The 22,399-nt window shown below is 43.7% G+C and overlaps 2 protein-coding genes across 8 annotated transcripts; one reads left to right on the forward strand and one right to left on the reverse strand.

Annotated features, from left to right (window-relative positions):
- Window positions 1–241: 241 nt before the first annotated feature.
- POLL (DNA polymerase lambda) lies at window positions 242–15,676 on the reverse strand. 5 transcript variants are annotated; one of them, XM_048506634.1, is made up of 9 exons: window positions 15,624–15,676; window positions 13,084–13,240; window positions 12,500–12,797; window positions 11,750–11,918; window positions 10,105–10,413; window positions 8,435–8,608; window positions 7,044–7,172; window positions 3,266–3,434; window positions 242–2,470 (listed from the first exon to the last, which is right to left on the reverse strand). In XM_048506634.1, the coding sequence occupies exons 2-9, from the start codon at window positions 13,196–13,198 to the stop codon at window positions 2,106–2,108; spliced, it is 1,728 nt and encodes a 575-aa protein (XP_048362591.1). In that variant the 5' UTR covers window positions 13,199–13,240; window positions 15,624–15,676; the 3' UTR covers window positions 242–2,105. The 5 variants fall into 5 exon arrangements, with proteins under 5 accessions (XP_048362591.1, XP_048362593.1, XP_048362592.1 ...); XM_048506636.1 differs by lacking the exon at window positions 15,624–15,676 and adding an exon at window positions 13,679–13,745 and having other exon boundaries at window positions 12,500–12,653; XM_048506635.1 differs by lacking the exon at window positions 15,624–15,676 and adding an exon at window positions 13,679–13,745 and having other exon boundaries at window positions 12,500–12,794.
- DPCD (deleted in primary ciliary dyskinesia homolog (mouse)) lies at window positions 15,666–21,992 on the forward strand. Of its 3 annotated transcripts, none has more exons than XM_048506643.1 (6): window positions 15,666–15,798; window positions 16,390–16,470; window positions 17,232–17,356; window positions 17,847–17,980; window positions 21,089–21,191; window positions 21,817–21,992. In XM_048506643.1, exons 1-6 carry the CDS (start codon window positions 15,735–15,737, stop codon window positions 21,919–21,921), a joined length of 612 nt encoding a protein of 203 aa, XP_048362600.1. In that variant the 5' UTR covers window positions 15,666–15,734; the 3' UTR covers window positions 21,922–21,992. The 3 variants fall into 3 exon arrangements, with proteins under 3 accessions (XP_048362600.1, XP_048362598.1, XP_048362599.1); XM_048506642.1 differs by lacking the exon at window positions 15,666–15,798 and adding an exon at window positions 15,829–16,046; XM_048506641.1 differs by lacking the exon at window positions 16,390–16,470 and having other exon boundaries at window positions 15,682–15,798.
- The last annotated feature ends 407 nt before the right edge of the window (window positions 21,993–22,399 follow it).

A 22,399-nucleotide genomic window follows, 5' to 3' on the forward strand; every position in this document is an offset into this window, starting at 1 on the left:
TTTCAGTCTGTTTGTTAACTGAAATGGGTTGTATTCCTTTTGTCAGGTTTTCCTCCTGAAGTTCTGCTCTTAAATCTTTCATTCAATGCTTTCCAAAAATCTGGGAGAAGGGGAGCAGGGAAAGGAATATGCAGCTAGTAGCCAGTCAGTGCTCACATTAAACACCTGTACTGATTTAGAATGTCATTCCAACTACATCATTATCCCAAAGAAAAAATATCATTCATTACAGGACACAAAAACATGGAAAGAGATTTTTTATTGCTTTTCAGAACCCATAGCACTATTTGTTTCCAACTATAGTTAGTATAAAGGATCACTAGTGATACACTGGAGAGTTATGACACATTCAGGGAAGCCTAGAGACTTAAGAATATAAGAACAGCTCCACTGGATCGAGGTTCTGCCTACCCTTTTTCTCACTAGTGGCCCACCTGATTGCCCTGGGAAGGCCACACACAGGACCAGAAGGCAATTGCCCTCCATTTAGCCATCACATTGCAAGACTGACCCTCCACAAATCCAATTCCCTCTCACCTTTAAAAGTCAGGGGCCATCCGTAGATCTTATGATAGCAAATTGCATAGATTAATGACACATATTGCGTGAAGACATACTTTTTTTGTCTGCCCTGAAGCTACTTCTAACCATGGGTGACACCAAGAGCTTGTTGTGGGAGAAGAAGACAGAGCTCACTGTCACTTTCTCCAGCTTTTGATCAGGAATCAGAGAGTTGTATCCCTCACCCCCCACCCCTCAGAATTCCAGTTCTCATTGCTTTTTTAAAAAACAACAACAACTATTTCTCATGTTTGTAGAGGAAAGCATTGGAACAATCCTTAAAATGCCCAGATACAAGAGGCAACCAGTGTAGCACTCTCAATGATCAAAGGACAGTCCCCAGAAAGCCGGAACTGGGAGATACTACAAGGGTTATCTAGTGAATCCAAACATATGTCCATAACATAGGACATTCTCAGTAGTGCAAGGACATGTCTGAGCAGCATTTCTGGTGGTTCAGGGTATGAAGCTGAGCCCTGCTAATTTAATCAGAGTTAGAAAGTGCCATCAAGTCACAGCTGACTTCAGGGACCTGAATAGGGTTTTCAAGGCAAGGGATGTTCAGAGGTGATTTGCCATGGCCTGTCTCTGCATTGCAGCCCTGGACTTTCTTGGTGATTTCCTATCCAAGTAAAAACCACGGCCAAACCTGTTCACCTTCCAAGATATGCTGAGACTGGGCTAGTCTGGGCAATCCAGGCTGGGGGTGCTAATTTAAACAATTATAATATTGTGTAGAATATTGTTCACCTGAGCACAGAATGCTTCTCTTTTAGCCTATTCTAAAGCATTCCTGAAGGATGCTCATCCAGCCTCCTTTTAAAAGCCAGAGAAGCAGAATCTCCCAACATCTCCCACTGCTAATTCTTCTTAGCACTAAGAAAGCATCTTCCTAATTACTTTGACTTGATCTGCCCAGTTGCAGAGTGTATGGAGTGTTTTCACTCCATACAGCAATCTGTTTTTACCCTCCTCATGGAGGTAGTGATAAAACTGTTCCAAATCCTAGTATGATATCAGTTTCTATGGCCAGTAAATATTATGCAAATGAACGTATCTACACCAATAGTGGAACAATATTACCATCTGGCCAGTCTTCAGTTGTCGGAGTTCTTTAAAACTCCATTTGATTGTGGCAGAATATAGTCTCCAGCTAAAAAAAAGAAGGAAATATGTTGACAACAAGTCCTAAGGGGAGCATGCTTCAAAAGGAAAGCTCTCTTAGTAGGAGATCCTAGCAGCCTTCACAATAACGACAACACTTCTGCTAATATATTATTTAAAATCTATGTGCTCCTCCCTTTTTCCTACTAGACCCTTTAAATAGCGTTGTCAAGTGTGCAAAATACTTTGCAATCTTTGTTTCATTCATTTGCATACCAGTCTATGAGACTGACATTAGTGACCTCCCTCAGTACAATCTATCAAAGCTAGTTAAATACACTCAGAACCCTGGACTTTTCCCAGAGAAGGGTCCATTGTTTGGCTTCAGCACATATAAGAATTTGCAGAGAACAGATGAGGAAGCCCCCCACTTCCTTCCATCACCAGTCCCTCTCGTGTGGTTTCCGGTAAGGCAGTCCCAAATGCACGAACACGTCCTTCTCAGTGAGAGTAGGCAGAATAACGCCAGGCGCTACTTTGAGGCCACCAGGTCCTCGCACCACGCCACGGCTGAGGCCGTGCTCAGACAGACTCATGCCCCTCGTCTTGGCCAGGGCCCGCATGGAGCGGTTGAAGTGGGCCGATCCTGTGAAGTACAGCAGGGCACAAGCAAACTCACTGTAGGGCACCACAATGATGTCAAGACGTCGGTGGCAACGGCCTGGGCCTGGAAGACGGCAGACTCCCAGGTACTTCTTCTGGTTGCCATTGTCCTCTTGACTCACCAAGTCATCTGTGAGAAACCCTAAGAAGAAAGGCATGAATCACAGAGGAGATTACCGGTTGCCTGGATGACGACAAAGAGCTATAACCCTTCTCTACAAGTAAACTTGTGCCAGGGTTCCTTGCTTGCTAGCACTAGTACTGGGCTTTGCCTGACCAGAGTCATTTCTGACATGATCCTGGGAGATACAATGTCATGACGGTTCATGGTGTCCTACATGGCACCCAAAACTACACTGTCAGAGTTACTAGCATCCTTGTCCCTTTGGGGACCTCTCTAGGCCAATACCTAGGAGATGGGCAATTTTTAAATGACTAGATGGAGAGACAGCTCAGTTGCCTATGTGGTCTCAGCACAGAGAGACAAGGAAGCTAACCAAGTCATTTTCTGGTCACAGTGGGTCTCATGTTAATAGAATGATAGAGACGAAAAACAGATGACACTGAACATCCCTAAACAGAAAAATTCCCAAAAAGGAATAAAATATACTATTAAAATTATGGCAAACCATATAAAGCTGCTCTGTATATGATCATATAGCACTTCATCGTGAACTGCCATACCAATAGCTACATATCTGTTCCAGCTGCCTACAAAAGGGGGAAAAAGGTCTCTCCACCTAATGAAATGTCAGTACTGTTCATTACTGTAGCAGCACTACAATTAGTGATCAGAACAACTCAACACGGCAGCACCAATGGCAGATCTGGATTCGTATCCTTGCTATTTCAAAGGGACTCTTGGGTACAGGAGAATGTGGCAGCACATCCCAATTCTTCTAACCATTTTACAGCCCGAGCAGATATCTCCCCGTACCAGTTCTCCGGAGACTGTCAAGCAGCTTGTTGAATACTCCTTGATGAGAGTGCCCATCTGGGTGGGTCACTAACACATCCACATCGCCACAGGTGGGCTTGCCCCGTCGGAATGAGCCACAGGCCATGCACACCAGTCCAGGCACGACAGACTGGGCAGTTTCTCTGACCTCCAGGAAAATAAGAGAGATTAGAGGATTTACCAGGACACATTTCTACTTATTCAGCTTCATTACTGTTCAGTACTGGTGGTCCTGCCTTGTCCAATCTCAAGATAGTGGTCTACAGGACACAGCACAAGACTCTGGAAAATAGCTTCCGCAGTCACAGAAAAAGTTTACACCCTGGAAGCAGCCTACTTAGGATTCAGCTATCTGGCCTTCCAGGCAAGCAACAACAATAATTTGTGCCACCATAATCCAAATCCCATGGCAAGAAAGCTGAATTCATGCATACATTATTCAAATCCATTAAAAGTATACTTAATTTCTTATTCTGAATCATTTATTTTACTTTTGCAAGACATGGGGTAAGGCTGAGACACTGCCCCAGATCTTTGCTCCTGGACCACAGAAAACTCTGTTGAGTCTCACTCTGATTTCAAGGTAGTCACCACAATTTTCCCCAAAGCTCACAAGGATATCTTCAAAACTGTAAGGGATATACCTCAATTTTCCTTTCAAAACAAAAAATTTCAGTATGCTGAAACCTCGGAATCAAAAAACTCTTCAACTATGTTATTTTCCTGTCTTGCAGCCCGATATCAAAAGTCCTTCCAAATAAGGTATGTTATCCTGGCTCAGTGGTATAGCGCCAAGGGGATGGGTGGCATGACACACCGGGCACGCGCCCCTGTGGAAACAAGGAAGGGGCATTTCGGGGCAGGGGCGTGGCAGGGGCGCAGGGTGCACACGTACCCCAGGCGCAATTCCCCCTCGCTCCGCCCCTGTCCTGGCTGTATAGCTGAACAAGCAAATTCCAACGTGTTCTGCCAAAATTATAACAAGCAGTCATAGAAGAAACAGGTGAACAAGAGACAAGAAGAATTTTGCAGCTGTTATTACACAGGATAAGAAAACAAGAGCAGAAGCAAGATGTGTGTGGTATAGGGATCACACCTCAGTTTCAAAGTCACCTAGGCAGGCCAAAATGACAACCTGGATGACTTTGACCCTATCTTTCTGCAGGGCTTTTCAGCAGCCCTGCCAATGGGAAGTTCTAGAGCTTCAGAGCAGTGGACACCATCTAGAGCAGGCAAAGTGCTGGCACTCTCAAGCTTTGCGCTCCTAACAGAGGGGCCACCATCACCACCACGTCCAGTAGATTCCCTTTATCGACACAGCTCTGATGGCTTCATCAAGGAGACATTGGAAGGTGATCTCAGTACACAGGATTATGGGTATTAGGATGCCAATCACACCAGCAGCTGCCAATCATCCATCTTATTAAACAGAGACATGATTGCCAGTTCAGAACATAGCAGATAAAATGGGGGGTTGGGGGGGAGATGCCAAGTGCCCCTTGTCGGTGTCCAGGATCATCCTTCATTAGTGAGGGATAAACCCATTAACCTTCGCCCCACGACATTTGGAATAGCCTCATGGCTTTTCTAATGCAGATATCTTCCCTCTGCCTGCTTTACATCATCAATGAGGTTTTCTTGAAAGCAAGCCAGCCACCACACTGGTGCATCCCACCACCTTGGAACTCCACAGACAGCAGCTAATCCTCTCATTCACTCCTCTCTGAGGGGGAGGGGGGGATAAAGAGATAGGTAATCCCATCAAACCCACAATAGGTCAATTCCCAAGGGCCAAAGCTCTCCAAAGAAATTTAATCCTGGGCAATGCCCAGCCTGGCAACTACGTATTCTTCAGGAGCAAGCACTGTGACTGAATGACAGGATCATGCTGCCCAGCACTGCCATGGTAATTCTGGTAGACAGGTGGAGCAAAGGGGAAAGCCCCCTGTGGTCTAGGTCCAAAGCTTGCATCTTCATTTTATTTATTTATTATTAGATTTATTTAGTGCCCTTCCCTGGAAGGCCCAGGGTGGTTTACAACAGTCTTGCAGTGCAAACATCTTTATTATTCGCCAAAACGTCTTCTATGAGGCCAGGGCTCAATCCCAGCTGAATCCTCAAAGAGAAGGAAAAGGGACAGTGCTTGCAAAACCTATACTCTCCGACCTGAACAAAAGAGCATAAATATAGCCAGCTACATCAGACCAGTGGTCTATCCAGTCCAGCGTCATGTTTTGTGCAATGGCCAACCAGCTGTCCTGCGGGGTCAACAGACAGAGCCTTCCTCTGAGGCTGGGTCCCAGCACTGGTTTGCTCCTTTTACTCACCATGATTAGCAGCAATTGGAAAACATCTTCTAGATGGTACTGTCTTTTTAAAACGATCGATGCTTTTGGCCATCAGTACTTCCACGGGCAGGGAACCCCAGTTTAATTGTTCATTGGATACAGATGCTTTTGCCTGCCCTGAACCTACTTCCCCAGCACTCAGTGGTGCCCCTGAGTCCTAGTATTACAGCCCATTGATGAGATTCACTACAGGAATTCACAAGATGCTCCTGAGGTACTGCCTTCCCATGAGGCCCTCTGTGTCTGGTTTTAAACAGGAAGAACTTATCTACGTGCTCAGTCATCTCATTTAAACTGTCCTATGGTGTGTGCACCATTAGCAAGCCAGTATGCCATGACTGCCCACTTTATGGACCTCGGTGGTGCTAAAGATGCTCACAAAACATCTGGGAGTCCAGGGTGGACAAAATGCTGAACGTGTGAAAGATCATATAGGTAACATCTCACTTGCCAGAATCATGTTTAAACTACATCTGAAAATCCCTTAATAGGGCGTAACAAGTCAAGGGTTTACGAAGACTGGGGGAAGAGCTGCTAGTTTACCACCGCAAGATTAGGAAAGGGAAACATGGCTGAAATAAAGCAAGTTTTGGGCTAGTTCAAAAGAATGTTACAAGTCTGCATAGAAAAGAATGCTGAAAGTCATTAGCTGAGAGGAAGAAGAAGAAGAGGGCGTAGCTTTCTCCTTTCGTCTAACAGGAAATTTAGCCATAAGGAACTTCACTTTAACTACTGCCCATGTAAAAACACTAAGCTGCAGGATCCAGCATGTTCCAACAGTTGTCGTTCCTGACGAATGCTGCCATAGTGGCTTCCGTAGGGAAATGATCTCTTGTAGTCACTATGAAACTGGGGGCTCATGGAGATCTTAGTTCCTCTTGTTCACTCTCGTAACATTAGGAAATTATCCTGCCTTGGTAAGAATTATCCTGCCTTTGGTAAAGAGTAGAGGTTCCAGGCTTAGAGGCAGAGTACCCTGCAGCAGTGAGGGCAATACCTAACAGCCAGGATGATTAGGTGCAAGACAAGAATTGGTCCAAGCCCTATGCCAAATACTCAAGCTCCTATTTCAAGAAGCTGGCCTGATCCATCCTTTCCATTTCACACAGCCTCTATGCCTCCAAAGGTACAGAGCAGATGTGCACACACCCACTGCCCAAAGCTGTTCGAGAACAGAAATGCAGGCCAAACAGGCAAACAATTTCCATGCAAAAGTCATCCCGTCACTTAAAAAACCCAGAAGACAGTTTTTTTGGGGGGTTTACCAAACTGGAAAGTAGAAGACATTAGGAAAGTTAATGTCTCCAAGTCATCAACATAAAGATATATGTGAATCAAGCCCCACTCAACAATGACAATATGATCACGTGATCCTGTTCAAAGTCGTCCTATGCAAAAGAGGTACTCACAGTCTGCTCAATTTCTGCAGCTTCTTCCCGTGTCATGCGTCCCAAAAAGTCATTGTAGTGCTTCAAGCCAATGGCTTGTTGGCTAGTGAGAGAGGCCTTCGTGCGAATGTCATCCAGACTGCGAAAACCCTGCCCAAAGAACATGGGACATTCAGACAAAGGAAGCATGCCTATAATAATTCCTCCTCCACAAGATGCTGTTTGCTTCTATATAGACCTGAGCATTGCCTTGTAAGGCTGGGAGTAAGGAATCATAACAGCCTTCCTTATTTCATCACCATATCTTCAGTGCACTGTTTACAGGCCACTTATAGCCCTGACAGAGGTCTGTGAGTTACTCCCCATCTTTGAGACACTGTCAAACTAAGGCAATACCAACAACTAATAAAAGCCAACAAAAAATGGAGACAGTGTTCCTAGGGAAGAAAGGCAAAAAAATTAATCACACAGTTCTGCAATATTTAGGAGACTCAACAGTGACACAATGTCGCTACCGATTGCAAAGAAATAAAGACTGATGCGAATAAGGACCAAGTATCCCCACATGAACTTACCCAACAATTATCGGTCATGTTACCAAAACTTTTACCTCCCTCCACAGGGAGATTCATCTCTCTCTCTTTGTCATGGTCTTCTGCTAGTGGGTGTTTTGTTTGGCATTCCCCCACTAACTGTTAATGGCTCTTTCCCTAGTTGTGGTGTTATGTGCATTTATGTTTTATTGAGTTGTTTAAATGTTTTATACATACTCGCATTCTAAACGTTGTTTCAATTTTGATGTTTGTTGCCCTGGGGACCCTATTTAGGTGAAAAAAACATCATGGAACTGTTTTTAATACATAAGTAAATGTTGATGTTGTAACATTATCATGGATGGTTCATTATTACTGTTTCTGATCATAAATCCCACTACAAATCCCAGCCCAACTTTGCAAATACATCATGCAGCAGATTTTCTTAAAAGGAATTTGTTTTGAGCACTCTAAGACTTCCCAGCCTCACCTCACTTTCAATCTGAATGATAGCAAAGATGGACACGAGGAAGATTTGTGGCTTAATCCACTAAACTGCAAATCTCCACTCTTCCTAGCAAGACAACCATCACAGGTAAAATGCCAATTCCCATACAGTTCCTAGAAGAGGCCTAACCTTGGTCCCAAAATATGGGTAACAAGTATATGACAGGCAAACAACATGTTGTGTTTATGTGCAGATGGTCAGGGACCTCTGACAGGGCCTGCTCCCTTTAAGTATGTTTGTATGTTTTAAGGGGACTTTTAACCCTATTATACAAGTTGCCCTGAGACTTTGGCGTAGGCCAAGGTATAAATAAATAAATAAAACAAGTGAAAAAACTGTAGTAGTGCCTGTTATTGTTGAGAGAAAATTACCCACTGGTACCAAAGCTGAGCCGTCTTGACTCCTGCTCCCCAGATGTTGGAAAATATTTCCAGTACTGACACGCTCTCATTTATGTGATCCAGCTTGCGTAAGTGCCCACTTTCCAGAATCTCCACGATCTTCTCTGCCATCTGCTTCCCAATCCCAGGGATCTGACAGGCTTCCTGGAAAACAAAAAAATGTTGTCCAGAAGGAAGGCTGAAATCCTGATCCACGAGAAAAATCTAACTTGTTTTTAGCTTATTAAGTTTCAGTTTCCAAATAAGCGAGTCCTTTACAGGTGCTGCTGTGTCCCCAGGCCCCTACAGGAGCCTTGTTCCTGAATGGGCATTTAGAGATCACAGAACCCACACAGGTAAAATGCACTTGTTTTATTCCCCCTCTGGCAATAGACCTTTTATCTTCCCAGTAAAGCCGTCTCAAGGCTTCTCTGTATTTTTTTGGTAGTTGGGGTGCGGGTAAAATTCCAGCAGTTTTAATTTTAAAACCGTAGGATATGGCATAGCACAAAATTGTTTCTCAGGGAGAAGTAAAGGTCTGGAAAAAAAATCAGGAAAAGCCTGTTTTTGCCTAGGGACAAATTTTCAGTTCTTCCCAAGGAAAATTTGAAATTCTGTGTGGAATACTAAGAGCGCCGAAGGGGGGGGGGGGGCGGACACGACGACATCCTGCCTGTCATGTTTCTGCAGACGCACCTTTGTGCTTCTATCAGGGGTTGTCCCCAGACTGACATGGATTAAGGAACAGACTAACACTGGCCACAGCCCACCATCCGCCCATGACAGCAGTGCAGAGTCCTGAGGATGAATTGCGCTAGTATGCAGCTACTGCGGAATTGCACTGGCACCTGAGAGCAGCTCAGTGGCCCTGGGGTCCTGCACTGGGGCACGTGCTCCTTCAGGTGGCATATTTCTGAGATATGCCAATATAAAGGTCAGTCTGCTCCCTAAGCCCCTTTACACACACCCCTTAGGATTGCACTGTGAGGATTTTTTTGTTCAAATTGTACCTTTTTCTGCTTATTACAAAATCTGTGATTTCTATTTTCAACTTTCAGTTTTTCCTGCCTCTCAGATGACAAAAACTAAGGTACATGTGCTAAGGTAGCATGGTATGCAGCACTGTGCAGCTCCCCCTTTTCAGCAGCGGGTATATCAGCAATTTTGGTTGCACAAAATTAAGGCATTTGTACTTTTAAAGTTCATAAACGTGCCAAATACTACTTTTATATTTTAACTAGGTTATATTTTGCATATTTTATAGCAGTAAAATAAATATAGATTTGAAAAAATACTTCATATATTCCAATTTTTCTTCACCACTCCATTTTCCCCCAGAAAGCAAAAACATTTCCAATGACTGCAAAACATTCAACATTTTTATATTTCAACAGACAAAGCAGTAACTGACCAGCAGCGGTGAGCAACCGGGGGCAGGCCATATGCTTCTTTACTCTTGCAGTGTAACATAACTCCTAGCCCGTTGCTACAAATGCAAAGTGCAACTTGGATATACTCATGTGATGCAGGACAGAAAGAAGCCAGCTACGCCACAAACTCAGCGGCTACTCCTTTTGTACTGCACAACAATAGCAAATGAAAGAAAAGTAGAATTCTACATGAAAAAAAAATCATTTAGCCCTTGCTCTTATCCCAGTTACCTGGTAGGAAGAGACTGGCTTGGGGTAGCTCTTGAGTGCATTAATGGCTTTGGAGTAACCCAGAGCTCGCCATTTGTCCCCCTGGACTGAGTAGGCTTTTGCCAGTGCCTCCAGCTTCTCTGTAATGCATTGATTCTGATTAGTCTTCTTATGTTCAGAAGACTGAGCACAAACCCACTTGCCAGAGGGAAGTCCTACTGAAGAGTCTCCAGAAGAAACCTTCAGGTCTCGGCCTGACCTCAATGCCTCCAGCTCTCCTTGAGTGATGTCAGGGTCTTCCCCCTCACTTCCCTCATCAACGGAGGCCCTCTTTAGAGAGACACAACACAGAAAGCAATTAAAAACGGTCATTGCAATCGGCTCACAATGCTCAAAGGTGGAGGAAACTAAAGGATAGGAAGTGTTCGGTCCTAAAAGAGCCATACCAATACTTAGGTACAACCACAGGGAAAGGCAATTAACATCAGCCAAGCTAACATGTGCACATTCCCATTTTCTTCCCTCAATTATAACAAGCATTTTCATGAATAATAAGCTGCTTTAAGCAGGTTTGTGGAGAGGCAGCACATATAAATGTTCAAAATAAATAAATAAAGCAGGGAAACACAACTGGCCCTTGGCTGTGGCTGCTGTTAGTTAATGAAGTTGAGCACGCACATGAAAATTCATGAGGCATGATGTTCCAGCTAGCAGTGGCAACCACAGAAGAAGCCTCCATCTTCTGCATCCTGCAGCCACTAGAGGGCAACAACATTCCATAGTGAACAAACAGGCTATCCCATTAGCAAGGGAACGTAAAGGATGCAATAGTAGTTAGGAAGCCAAGGGAGACCATACTCCTTAAGGTCTAGTCCAAATGGTTTACACTTTAGTTATGTAGCAGTTATATACCACAATCATATGAGTCTATTAACTGATTTTAATGTTGTATTAAAATCAGCAAAATTAATATATAGGTCTCTTAGACCATAATGGAAAGAGACTGATATTAGGTTGTTAAGAGGACTGCCTCAGTAGACTGACAAACCCAAACAACAGGCCATGCATCTTAAGCACAAAAACAGCTTGCTAAATATTCCTTAGACAATTTCCTATAATCCTTGAAATTTAGGTAGACACAACCAAGCTTGACAAAGATCCACACCCAGAATAATTCATATGATGGGCTTTCAGGGGAAGGCCCACCAAAAAGTTACCAGGGTAAGATCCACCTTCTACAAGGACACCCAGAGCTCATTTCAATCATCCCATTCAGAAGAAAAAAAGTGCCTGTGTCTGTCCAGTAAATCAGTTGAGTTTGTAATCATCAGACCCAAGCTCTGAGAGCATCCCCTTACTCTAGCTTAGTGGTTCTCAGCCTTCCTAATGTCGTGACCCTTTAATATAGGTCCTCATGTTGTGGTGACCCCCAACCCTGACATTTATCCATTTTACAGATGGAGAACACTGATGCAGAGAGTCCTAGGCGACCCCTGTGAAAGGGTCATTCGACCCCCAAAGGGGTCGTGACCCACAGGTTGAGAACTGCTCTAGCTGCTCTAGCTGAAGCCTGACGTTGGTTTATTAGGAAATCTTTGGCCTAACCTATAAAAATATTTCAAAACACAAATGTTGGATGGCCACTGACTAGCGTATAAAGGCCTACCCTTTCAGCTCCCCACTGTCCTGTGGAATTGGCTGCACTGCAAGAAGAGGTGAGCTCCGTCTGTGGTTCAGCCTTTAGTTCCAGGACTGCACAAACCATTTGGGGCTGGATCTTCTCCTCATCCAGAACCTGTGGTTGCCTCTTCGAAAGGTCTGCCACATCCAGATACCTGCCAGGAAACAATATACAGCATAACTCAGTCACTGGATCCGAAGACATCCAAAGGCCCAGGAAAGCAGAAAAATAGGGAGTTTGTGCACTATCTATGTGGCTGGATGTCAACCCCTGCATGCTGCTAGCAATGCTAACCCACCCTAGCTTCCTTTATGCATACAGCGCTGTCAATGCACCAAAACTGTAACATACAGCCATCTGAAAGTTTATGAACTTTTCATTATTGTGGGTTCTGCCTTGCAATAACCCAAGTTATGGTTTCTTCTTATGAATCTGACACACTGTTCGCTGCAAGTAAAAAATATATTCAATTGCAGATATGATTGAATAACGTAACTATATTTCACTGACCCATTAGATTTTGGATAAAAGTATCATCATAGATGATGGCATTGTATTTTATACATCTGTTTTTGGAGGGTTTTTCAGGCACCAAACTTTTTCACAAATGACACAAAAGCAAAACAACTCCTGTCAGTGAGGCACAAGACAACTTTGTTCCGTGCATTCCCAAGAGAAGAATTCAATTTCTATTTACAACTTGGAAAGGAGAAGGTATACAGGAAGGACTCCTACCTGTCTGGGATGAAGAGACTATAGCCAGTCGTGCTCAACATCTTCTGCTCAGCAACACATGAACTCAGCCAGGAAGCCTTCACCAGTTGCAGTCCGGGAGGTAACTTGGCTAGTTTGAGGAGTCGGAAGGCCCTGTCGCAATCCATGCCTTCATCTAATATAACATGAGTTACATCTGATGAAAGATGGCTGCAAACATGACCCCCATTATGAACGATCTGCTTGCGGAAGATCTCAGCCCTGGCCTGGCCCATTCCTGCTTGCACTACATATGCTGTGACAGGCTCCAACCACCCTGCTGAGGAAAGCCAGAGAGAAAAAGACTTATTGAAGAAAAGACTGTTTTCATGCCTTGTGTGAATCTGGCAGTTTGAATCCATAATCAACATATATATACAGGAGCCAATATATAGGAGGCTAACTGCACTTTGGGCCATAACCAATATGTTAGTGCCCTCTTCAGATGTTAAGTAGCTTCTTCCAAAGCGAATTATTTGTCCACATTAATCTATGACACAGCAGGGGCAGGTTCTCACATAACGTAAGCTCCAGGCCAAAGCAGGACAAGAAAACAGAGGACTTACAATTAACATTTCTGATTTCTTCTCCTTTCAAGACTTTTGCAGGGCCTGCCTTCTGTGAACCATCTGTGATTTTCTTCCGTTTAGGGAAAGCTTTGACAATTCCTTGAAGCTCCATAAGCACGGATCTCTCTCTCCCAAAGCAGAGTAAGCAGGCTCACTGGGGAAAATCATTAAGTTTGGTTACTAAGATTATATATGTATGCTAAAGGAATTTTCATCGCTGAAAATCCAGTCACTTTGTGACTCATGACTACAAGTCTATCATAAAGCACTATTGGCAGCTTAAAAGTCAGAAGTAGAAAATAATTAATTGGAAGGCTACAGCATGTCTACATGAATGGGATAACTTCATACTGCAATGGTCTCAGTTTACGATCAACTCCAAAGGCAAACAACCAGCCAGCAGAATGGGTAACTGCTGCAAATCCAGTTCAGCCAAGTGTTTAGAGGGTGCTACATACATTCTGCAGCAGATTAAAATCTTTTTTTTTTTTTTTGGGGGGGGGGGGGGGCTCCAATCTGAGATCCAACACATTAAGCTTAAAATGTAGTAGATCCAAAGATCAGTTGGTATGATTCTTCATTTTTCATTTACATTAACAGGGGTGTTATCATAGGAAAATGGGGTTTGATGTCATTGAACATTCCAACAACAATGGTGGCTGAAAAGAAGAAGAAAAATAAATTAACCCTACATCACCAATACTCAGTGACTCAGGAACCACATATGGCTCTTTGGCATGCCATCTGCAGCTCTTCTGAGCACCATTCCTCAATGATGCATCAGTCCCATGTTCCAGGAAAGGGAGAAGGTCATTGCCCTGTAGAAGGCAAGTGATCCTCACTTTCAAACAGGGACTGGAAGATGGCTAAACTGTGAGCAAACTGGTCACCAGGGCTTGTGAAGATATTACTCCCTTTTCTCCTCTGGGCACACTGGCAATCTCACTCTGCCTTGACTTGCTCAGTGCTTCATGCTGGGAACAAGAAGCCAGAGAGGAAAGCCCTTCTCTTCACTCCAGATACAGATGTAATCTGTAATTTAAATGGCTAGAGTTATATACATCTATTTATTTACTTTATTTCTATCCCGCCTTTCTCCCCAATGAGCTTACATCATTCTCTTCGCCTTCATTTTATCCCCAATACAACTCTGTAAGGTAGGTTAGGGTGAGAGAGTGTGACTGGCCCAAGGTCACCCAGCAAGCTTCCATGGCAGTGGGGATTTGAAGCTGGATTTCCCAATAGTTTAACCACTATATCATGGTGGCTTGTTTGCCCTCTCTCTCTCTCTCTAATATATATATTAGAATGGCACAGTCGAATGGCCGAATGGCACAGTCACAACAGTTTTCACATACACCGTAGTTCTGTGTAGGACAAAGTACAGCAGCCCTAAGTGCAAACTTTCTGAAATGTGTGCTATCTGCCTCTTAACAACAGAACTGGCCAGAATTGCATTTTCATAAAGGGAAGAAGGACCTGGTAAACAATGGTGTGCCAGAGGGAACTTTCTGTAAAAGTGATGAAGTGATACTGTGGCCACTTAAATTAGGTGCAAAAATCTTAGCTCTTCCCCTCCATTTTCATGTTGCATTGTTCATTAGATGTATTATACCATCTTTAACTCATTGTTTTGTGAAATCCACTGGATCTGTGATTTATGTGATTTCTGGAATTCAGGCTCTTGTATGTATTATACCATTTTTTCCATTGTTCTTTAACTGTGTAAGCCAATATTATTGCATTATTCACCGAATGTCTTTTCCGTCTCATCGTTCTTGTAAGGCGCTGGGCTCCTAATACCAGAGCCTCTGACCTGGAAGCCTTCTCCCTACTCCCAGGTCTTGGTTGTGCGAGGGCAGACTCAGAGAAACTGGTTGGTAGCACCATAGGCCTGGTTTACACACTCAGGACCGGATGGGATAGCAGAATGCACTGCACCACTTCAAACTGCAGGTGGAGAATCACGTTTTGATTTGTTCCTCTACAAACCTCTTTGCAAACAACAAAATCAAAGCAGCAAGCGGAAGGGGTGTGTGTGTGTGCGTTAATCTGCCCCTTGCTCGGCATTTTTTAATGCAAAGAAACATTCAAAGCTAGAATTCACCAGTCCGAAACGTATGTGTTTTAAGGGCTAACGCTTCTAATTTACGGCGACCCCATAAATGTACGACCTTCAAAACCGTATCGACAAACAGCCTTGCTCAGGTCTTGCAAACGAAGGCTTCCTTTACTGAGACAGCCCCAAATAACTGTTATCCTTTCTTCCATCCCGTTCATTCTCCTGCGCGCGTGGCTCAATCCCTGGTTCTTTTCAGCCAGTTTCCCAGCCAATGCCACGCCGTGGGCCTGCTTTCGGGGAAAGGACCAACTGACCATTGTGAGCATTGCAGAGAAGCCGGGAGGAGACTCCTGCACCACCACAGTGCCTCTGCCAGCCGTTGCAACAAGAGAGTAGGGAACCGCTGAAACACCCAAGGAGGGAAACCTGCACGATAAGAGCCCGCAGGAACCCAGTCTCATTGTCTCTCACTTACCGAGGGAGGGATGGGGGAGAGGAAGAGTTGGCGTCCGGCATTCTCTTCCGGGCGAGGTCAAAGGGAGCGGAAGTGGAGGCAGGTTTCCCTGGAGATGCTTCCCTCTGCGGTATGGCTGAGGCCAACTGGTTGGCGCAGTTGCGCTCGGCGCGCAAGACCGCCTTACTCGGGGACGGTAATTGGGATCGGGACCTGCAGGAGTAGACCCTGCAAAGGGGGCGGGGAGGGCTTTCCTGGGACAGCGAAAAGCCGGTCACCAAGAGTGTGCGGGTAACGGGGGAGGCGGCTGCCCTTGCAAATAGAGGAGGCGTCGATGTGTGAGGAGGGGGCAGTGCAGCCGCCCTGATTTTGCACCCTCAACTTGGAATCCTACCTTGTGCTTACCTGGAACCAAGATCCGTTGAACACATGGGGCTGATTGTGGTGGGTTTTCCGGGCTGTGTGGCCGTGGTCTGGTGGATCTTGTTCCTAACATGGGACTGACTTCTGCAGAAGCCTATTGGGCTTCCTTGGAAGACATAAATTGCATTCGGTGGAAATTTACTAGAAATGCACGGGATAGAACTGTCTGAAGAGCGGGGAGAGATAAATCATTGCTATGCGAAAGCCGCAGGTTACCTCTTAGCCAGACCTCTGCAGCCTCCACCTAAACCTCGAGTAGCCGCGACCGGGGCATGTGGTTGTATTTATGGTGGTATGGGTGGGATTCCCCCCCCCCCACCAAAAATGTCTTTTTCTGCACTCACCCACCTTCTGTTCTGCTTAGGCAAGCGAAAAATCCATTACTTGTTTGACAATGGAAAGGAGATGGCTGAGGAGTATGACATGAAGACCAACCAGCTGCTTTGTAAGCCAGTTTATTTGTTTAGAAAACAGATAGTGACCAGGGGAGCCTCGCTTATGTGTAACACATAAGCCTCGCTTATGTGTAACACAGGGCAGGAGGTTGAGCAACAGTAGCAATTTAGCATTTTGTCATCATTGTGCATAACACAGGTTTGCAGGGATTTGATGTTAATGGCAAACACAGATCTCCATCCAAATATACATTTTATTTGACCTGTTATAACCCACCTTTTTTAAAATGAAGGTGGTTTAGAAGTGCTAAAATATCAATACCTTTACCGTAAAAATTGCAGTAATCATATCACATAATGTAAGAATAATACATTGTTTACGCTCTTCCTTCAAAAGATGTCTTCTCAGCAGGTGCATGACACTTTCTGCCCAGTCTATGAAGCCTTACAGGAAATATCTCCATTTCTACATCATGCGAGAAAAGTAGTGTGACTTATTGTACTGTTTTCCTAAAACAGCAATATCTCAAGTTTGGAAGACACAGTAGAATTATCCTTAATATTAGGATGAAATTAATAGTTTGTATCATGGGAATGGTGTATATATTCTCCAAGGCAAGGGTCGTCTTCTGCCAGGTGCTTGTGCTTTGTCTGAGTCCTTCATCAGATGATTTTGTCTAGATTTCAAAATTCCTGCTCAAGTAGAATCTCTAGCCTTAAAGCATCAAAAGAACTCCAGTAGATAGAGTTGGCTTTTGCTGAAAATCCACTTAAAGCCTCCCCCTCCCCCCCTTGCTTTCATCCTCTGCAGTGAGGAAATGGAGAGAGAAAAATACTCTGGGGGCTTATGGCAGTTGGCAGGTCGAGGTGGGAGAGCCAACCCTGCCTGCAATGGGAATCCTGGATCGGGAGCTCATAATGGAGAGTAGTGCCAATGTATGTATACCATACTTCTATGTATATCACTGTAATATCTCCGTGATATCTCAGAGTGGTTTTATCATGGGAAGTTTCTAAGGTGATATTTTTAGAGGTGAAACATAAGTTTCAAGATGGCATTGTGTATGTAGCCCAACTGTGCTAGTAGAGTGGAGTGGGTGGGATTTCTTGTCTCGTACAAGTTGACCTCTTGTCAGACTCTATAATTTATGCATCCGGAAGAGGCCCTAGATCTTTGAAATTATGGCAGAGCACCAAGAGTGGAAACCATCCCACATTCATGCTGTTTGCAACCAATAAATAAGCACACCGTTGTGGCCCATTGGGGCTCAAACTTTAATATTGCTGTTTGGATCTAAGGAAAAGGACTAACCGTGTAACTATACAAAGGTAGAGATCCCCAGGTGTCCCATCTCAAGGGAAGCTTAGATTACTGTTCATTCCCTTTGAGCAGCAAGAGGCTAACCTGCCTGTCCTTTTTCTGTAGCCCATCTTTATGCGAAAAGATACCAAGAATGCCTTCCAGTGGCGGATTCGGAACTTGCCATATCCTAAGGACGTCTACAGGGTTTCAGTGGAGAAGGATCAGCACTGCTGTGTTATTCGCACAACAAACAAGAAGTTAGTAAGCACAGTGGGCTGAGTTAACTGAGGGTAGGATGGAGCTGGTACAGACTGCCAGCTCAGATGAGTCCTGAGGACTGGAAGCAACAGTCTGCTTTCTTTATTGTAGAACTCTACCTTCCTGATAGTGTAACTGAAGCCAATTCAATTCTGCCCCTTCTCCTAATTTTTGATAAAGAACACAGAAACTTGGGAACGATCCATTGTTTTGCCTTTCTGATGCCTTACCTGTTTTTGTGCTGCCCCAATAATTACCTCGAGGTGGTGCTGTTAACAAAGAGCTCCTAATTTTTGTTTAACCAGCTATCACATACAGTAATTTAAAGTTGTTCTGAGAGCAAAAAGACAAGGATAAGGATTACTATTAATGAGGACCAGAGAAAGACCAAGGATGTCGCCAGGAGCGATCAGAGTCTTTCTTCACATTGATGGGCTGGAACAGATTAACTCTTTGGGCTCTCTAGCAGTGTCCTGGTTCTCTGGTTATCTGCAGGTTCCTGATGCCCTGTTTCTTCTTGACGCTGCAGTACTTGTTGATTTGAATAACTGATGAGTCTCCTAACCTTTCTGCAGAATCACATACTGCCATTTTAGGTTAAAGGAATGGTTCAAAAAGTAGGTTCAGAATGCTCAGAAAAGTATTTCCTCACATAATGTGTGGAATTTGCTGCCATACAATATGGCCGTAGCCTTAAAATGGGATTAGATAAATTCATGGAGGGTAGGTTTTTCAATATGTTTGGCATGAAAGCTAAAACCTCCACATTATCTTTGAATATCAGTTGGTGAGAGATTGATGATGGGGGCATCACCTTCATTCCATGTATGCAAGCTTTCCTAATGTGTCTTGCTCTCCCTATTGGAAACAGAATGTGGGGCTAGTTGGATCCTTGTTCTGATCTTGCACGTTCTTAAGAAAATATTTTAATCCCTATGAAGCCCCACTAGGCTAAATTAGACCCTGCAGCTTTCTACAATTTTTTCCAGAAAGCTTTTGGGTACAGCTGCTTATCAATTTTGTATTGCTGGATTCTCTTTTTAGTTTATAAGTCACCTGGCTATGCTGTGGTTATTGTTGTACATTACAATGTTATGATCTATCTTAATTTTTAAAATCTATCTTGGAGGCAAGAAAGTAAAAGTAACTGAATTTGTTCCAAAAGCGCCTGACCATTGGACTAATGGTATAAATTTTTACAGCAAGGGACAGAAATAGTGTCAAGCTAGTTTTGGTCTTCCTTACAATTATTCTACTCGGTACTTTTTTTGAAACCAGGCTTTTGTTTACAACAAATACAGACTTGCAATCCATAGAAGTTCTTGTTAAGTAATAGTTCCTTTCTTGCACTGAAGAGACCAAAGATGCATTTTTTTCAGTGAAGATGAAGCTTTTCATAACTTTGTGACAGACAACTCAATAGATAATTCTGTTCTTGGCATGGAGATGTGATATGAGAAAACACTGAACATCTACTTTGCAGCTATTAAAGGCACAGAGGTCCAGCCAGAAAACAGTTGCCCTAAGAGTCCTCCAAAAAGAGAATGCTGCCACCCACTTTAAGGCATTCATTGTTTTCCCCTCCAGCCACAGCAAAGGGCTACTCAAGTGGGATTTGCTCCAGCCCTTTTACAGTAAAACAAATCCATTAAACCAAACTTTTCTAAACAGGCAAAACTTTCTTGGCCGCAGCAGAATCAATTATTGCAGGGCGAGGTAGCAGTTAGTGTTATACTGGAAGCAGCAGATCTTTTTTTTCCTTTGATCTTTCACAGATTTTAGTTGGAAGCCAGACCAGGTATTTTTACCTTCCTGGGGGCGAGGGGGAAGCAAAGTTGGTGTTCCCAAGGATGGCTCCCTAGGCTCTTTGAAACATTGGGCTCCTCATAGGATCTGCTTTTTATTGTCTCAATCAGTAAGAAGTTAACACTTCCTTAACATGTCTTTGTGTTCATCTAATCTTTGCTGTTTAACCTTTGACACCACCATTATTATCCATGTCTGCCACCTTTCCAAATACACGCAGAAGGCTCGGAGCCCTGCGGTAACATTCCTCCCAAGCCAGCAAAGCAGCCAGGGCTGTTTGGCCTTTGTATGCATTCTCGTTAAGGCCTGGACAATAAAGGGTTCATAGTAGTTCAAGCAGTCAACCTCTAAGCAAAACTGGCTTAAGAGAAAAGCCTGACCTCAGCAAAGAAGTTCTGTTCAGCACACCAGAAACATCTTGATATGAGAAAAGTTCATACAGAAAAATCAGAGGGACCAAATGGAAACAATATTGCAAGATGGAATAAAACAAAAGTTGCTTATGGTTTATAGATGGCAAGGGTGTTTAGGAAACGTACACACACCAGTGAAGCAAAGATAAAGGAATAAGCTGACATTCCAGCTCAAAGGGTTCTCTTGCTGCCCAACTTTTCTGTTCAGTTCGCTGTCTTTGCCATGTACCCAACATTTGACAATCATATTTGGGAGGTACTCAAACATTAATCTTTGCTTGCCTGAGATGAAATGAATAAAATGTACATTTATCATCCTCTGTATGTAAAAATATAATTCAGGTTGTGCAAGGAAATAATGAGAGCCAGTGGTGTAGTGGTTAGGAGCAGTGGACTCTAATCTGGAGAACTAGGTTCAATTATTCATTCCTCCACATGAAGCCTGCTGGGTGACCTTGGGCCAGTCAGTTTTTTTCAGAACTCTGTCAACCCATGCAGAGGCAGACAACGGCAAACGTGCTGCGAATGTCTCTTGCCTTGAAAAAACTATGGGGTTGCTTTAAGTCAGCTGTGACTTTACAGCACTTTATACACACACACACAGAAGGAAGTAAATACAGCGGAACCTTGGTTTTCGTCAGCAATTCGTCCGGGAAGCTGAGGCTCTCATTGGCAAGCAAAGGAGCAGAGGGGTCGCCAGTTTTCATTGCAAAATTAGTGCACGACACCGACGAAAACCGAGGCAACTTTTCATTGAAAAAACCTGACGAAAACCAACAGCAACGATAACCAAGGTTCCAGTGTATTTAAATTGTTGTCATTGCTGAAGACTGGCAGAATAGTAAAAATTTGCCTTACCCTCACATTCTCTCCTATGTTTGCCTTCAGGTATTACAAGAAGTTCTCTATTCCTGACCTAGACAGATTCCAGCTGCCTTTGGACTGCACTGCTGTGAGCTTCACACATGCCAGCAATACACTGATTATCACAGTAAGTATCAGTAAGGCTGATATTTTAGCATCCAACCTCCTGACAACTGTTTTTCCAGCCAAACACAAAACTTATTTTAGCCTTCCTTTTTGGCACCAGTTCATTAGTAAAAGTGGGGTAGCAGGCATATAGCAAGGGAAAAGTATTATTCATGTGTCTGCGTCAGAGGTCAAGGAATAATACCTCAGGAACTAAATATATTTTCTTCTGACCACCAGTAACCACCATTTAAAACGTATTCCCTCCTTCAGATGTGCTGTTTAGTACAGAAACCATTTGAATTTATGAAGGTGTTGATGGACATTAAATCTGAGTTGAAGTGTAGTTTGTCATGAGGTGCTTCAAAGAATACTAATCTAACCAGGATTAAAAGTAAAGCAAATTTCCAAAGACAAAAACTGATAATGAATATTAGACAGGATAGATCTGAGGTATCTACTCAGTTTGTGATGAAATCTCAGGTGGTTTTAAGAAACATGAAGAGAAGTATAGGTATATTTCTGGGCAGCCTTACATCTCCACACATATGCACACCGTGTTTAACACCCCTTAGTAAAAATCGTTTGCTGAGTTAATGGCAGTTGCATTTAGGCTGTGATAGATTCAAGTCATTTCTCTTCCACAGTATCAGAAACCACCAGAGATTCTGGCTGCAGAGAAGGAACTACAAAAGGAGCTTGAAAAGATCCAGGCAGCTAATACTGGAGAGGGAGAGTGCAAGACCCAATAGCTGCAAAACGTCCTACGTGTATATATTTTGCTACTTTTCTTTACAAATAAATATATTGACTGGCAATTAAATAATCTGAGGATAAATGGGTGATCTTAGATCCGTGTACTTGGAAAGAGGAATTCATCAAAAATGGTTAACTCTCCTCAGCCGCTTCCTGGCACCAAGCCAAGGTGTGAAGCCAGCATCTGAAGTGCCAGCCTCATTATAAGTGTGTTCGGTGGGCTTCTTGGTAGCCAAAAGCCATGTTTAGATCAGCAGTGTTTCCAGGCTCAAGATTATTCCGTCTCCTCTCTCCCTCAAGAACATTTCGAGTTGTTTCAGAGATAATAGCCAAGTATTTGATATGTGGCAGAGTTCCTTTTGATTTTTCAGGGGGGGGGTTCACTAAATACTCTCAGCTGATGAATTTTCTCTATCTTGTTTGCCCTGTATTGGCCATGCTGGCAGGGGCTGATGGGAATTGTAATCCATGAAC

This window comes from Sphaerodactylus townsendi, linkage group LG08 (genome assembly GCF_021028975.2).
Source record: "Sphaerodactylus townsendi isolate TG3544 linkage group LG08, MPM_Stown_v2.3, whole genome shotgun sequence".
Lineage (NCBI taxonomy): Eukaryota > Metazoa > Chordata > Lepidosauria > Squamata > Sphaerodactylidae > Sphaerodactylus > Sphaerodactylus townsendi.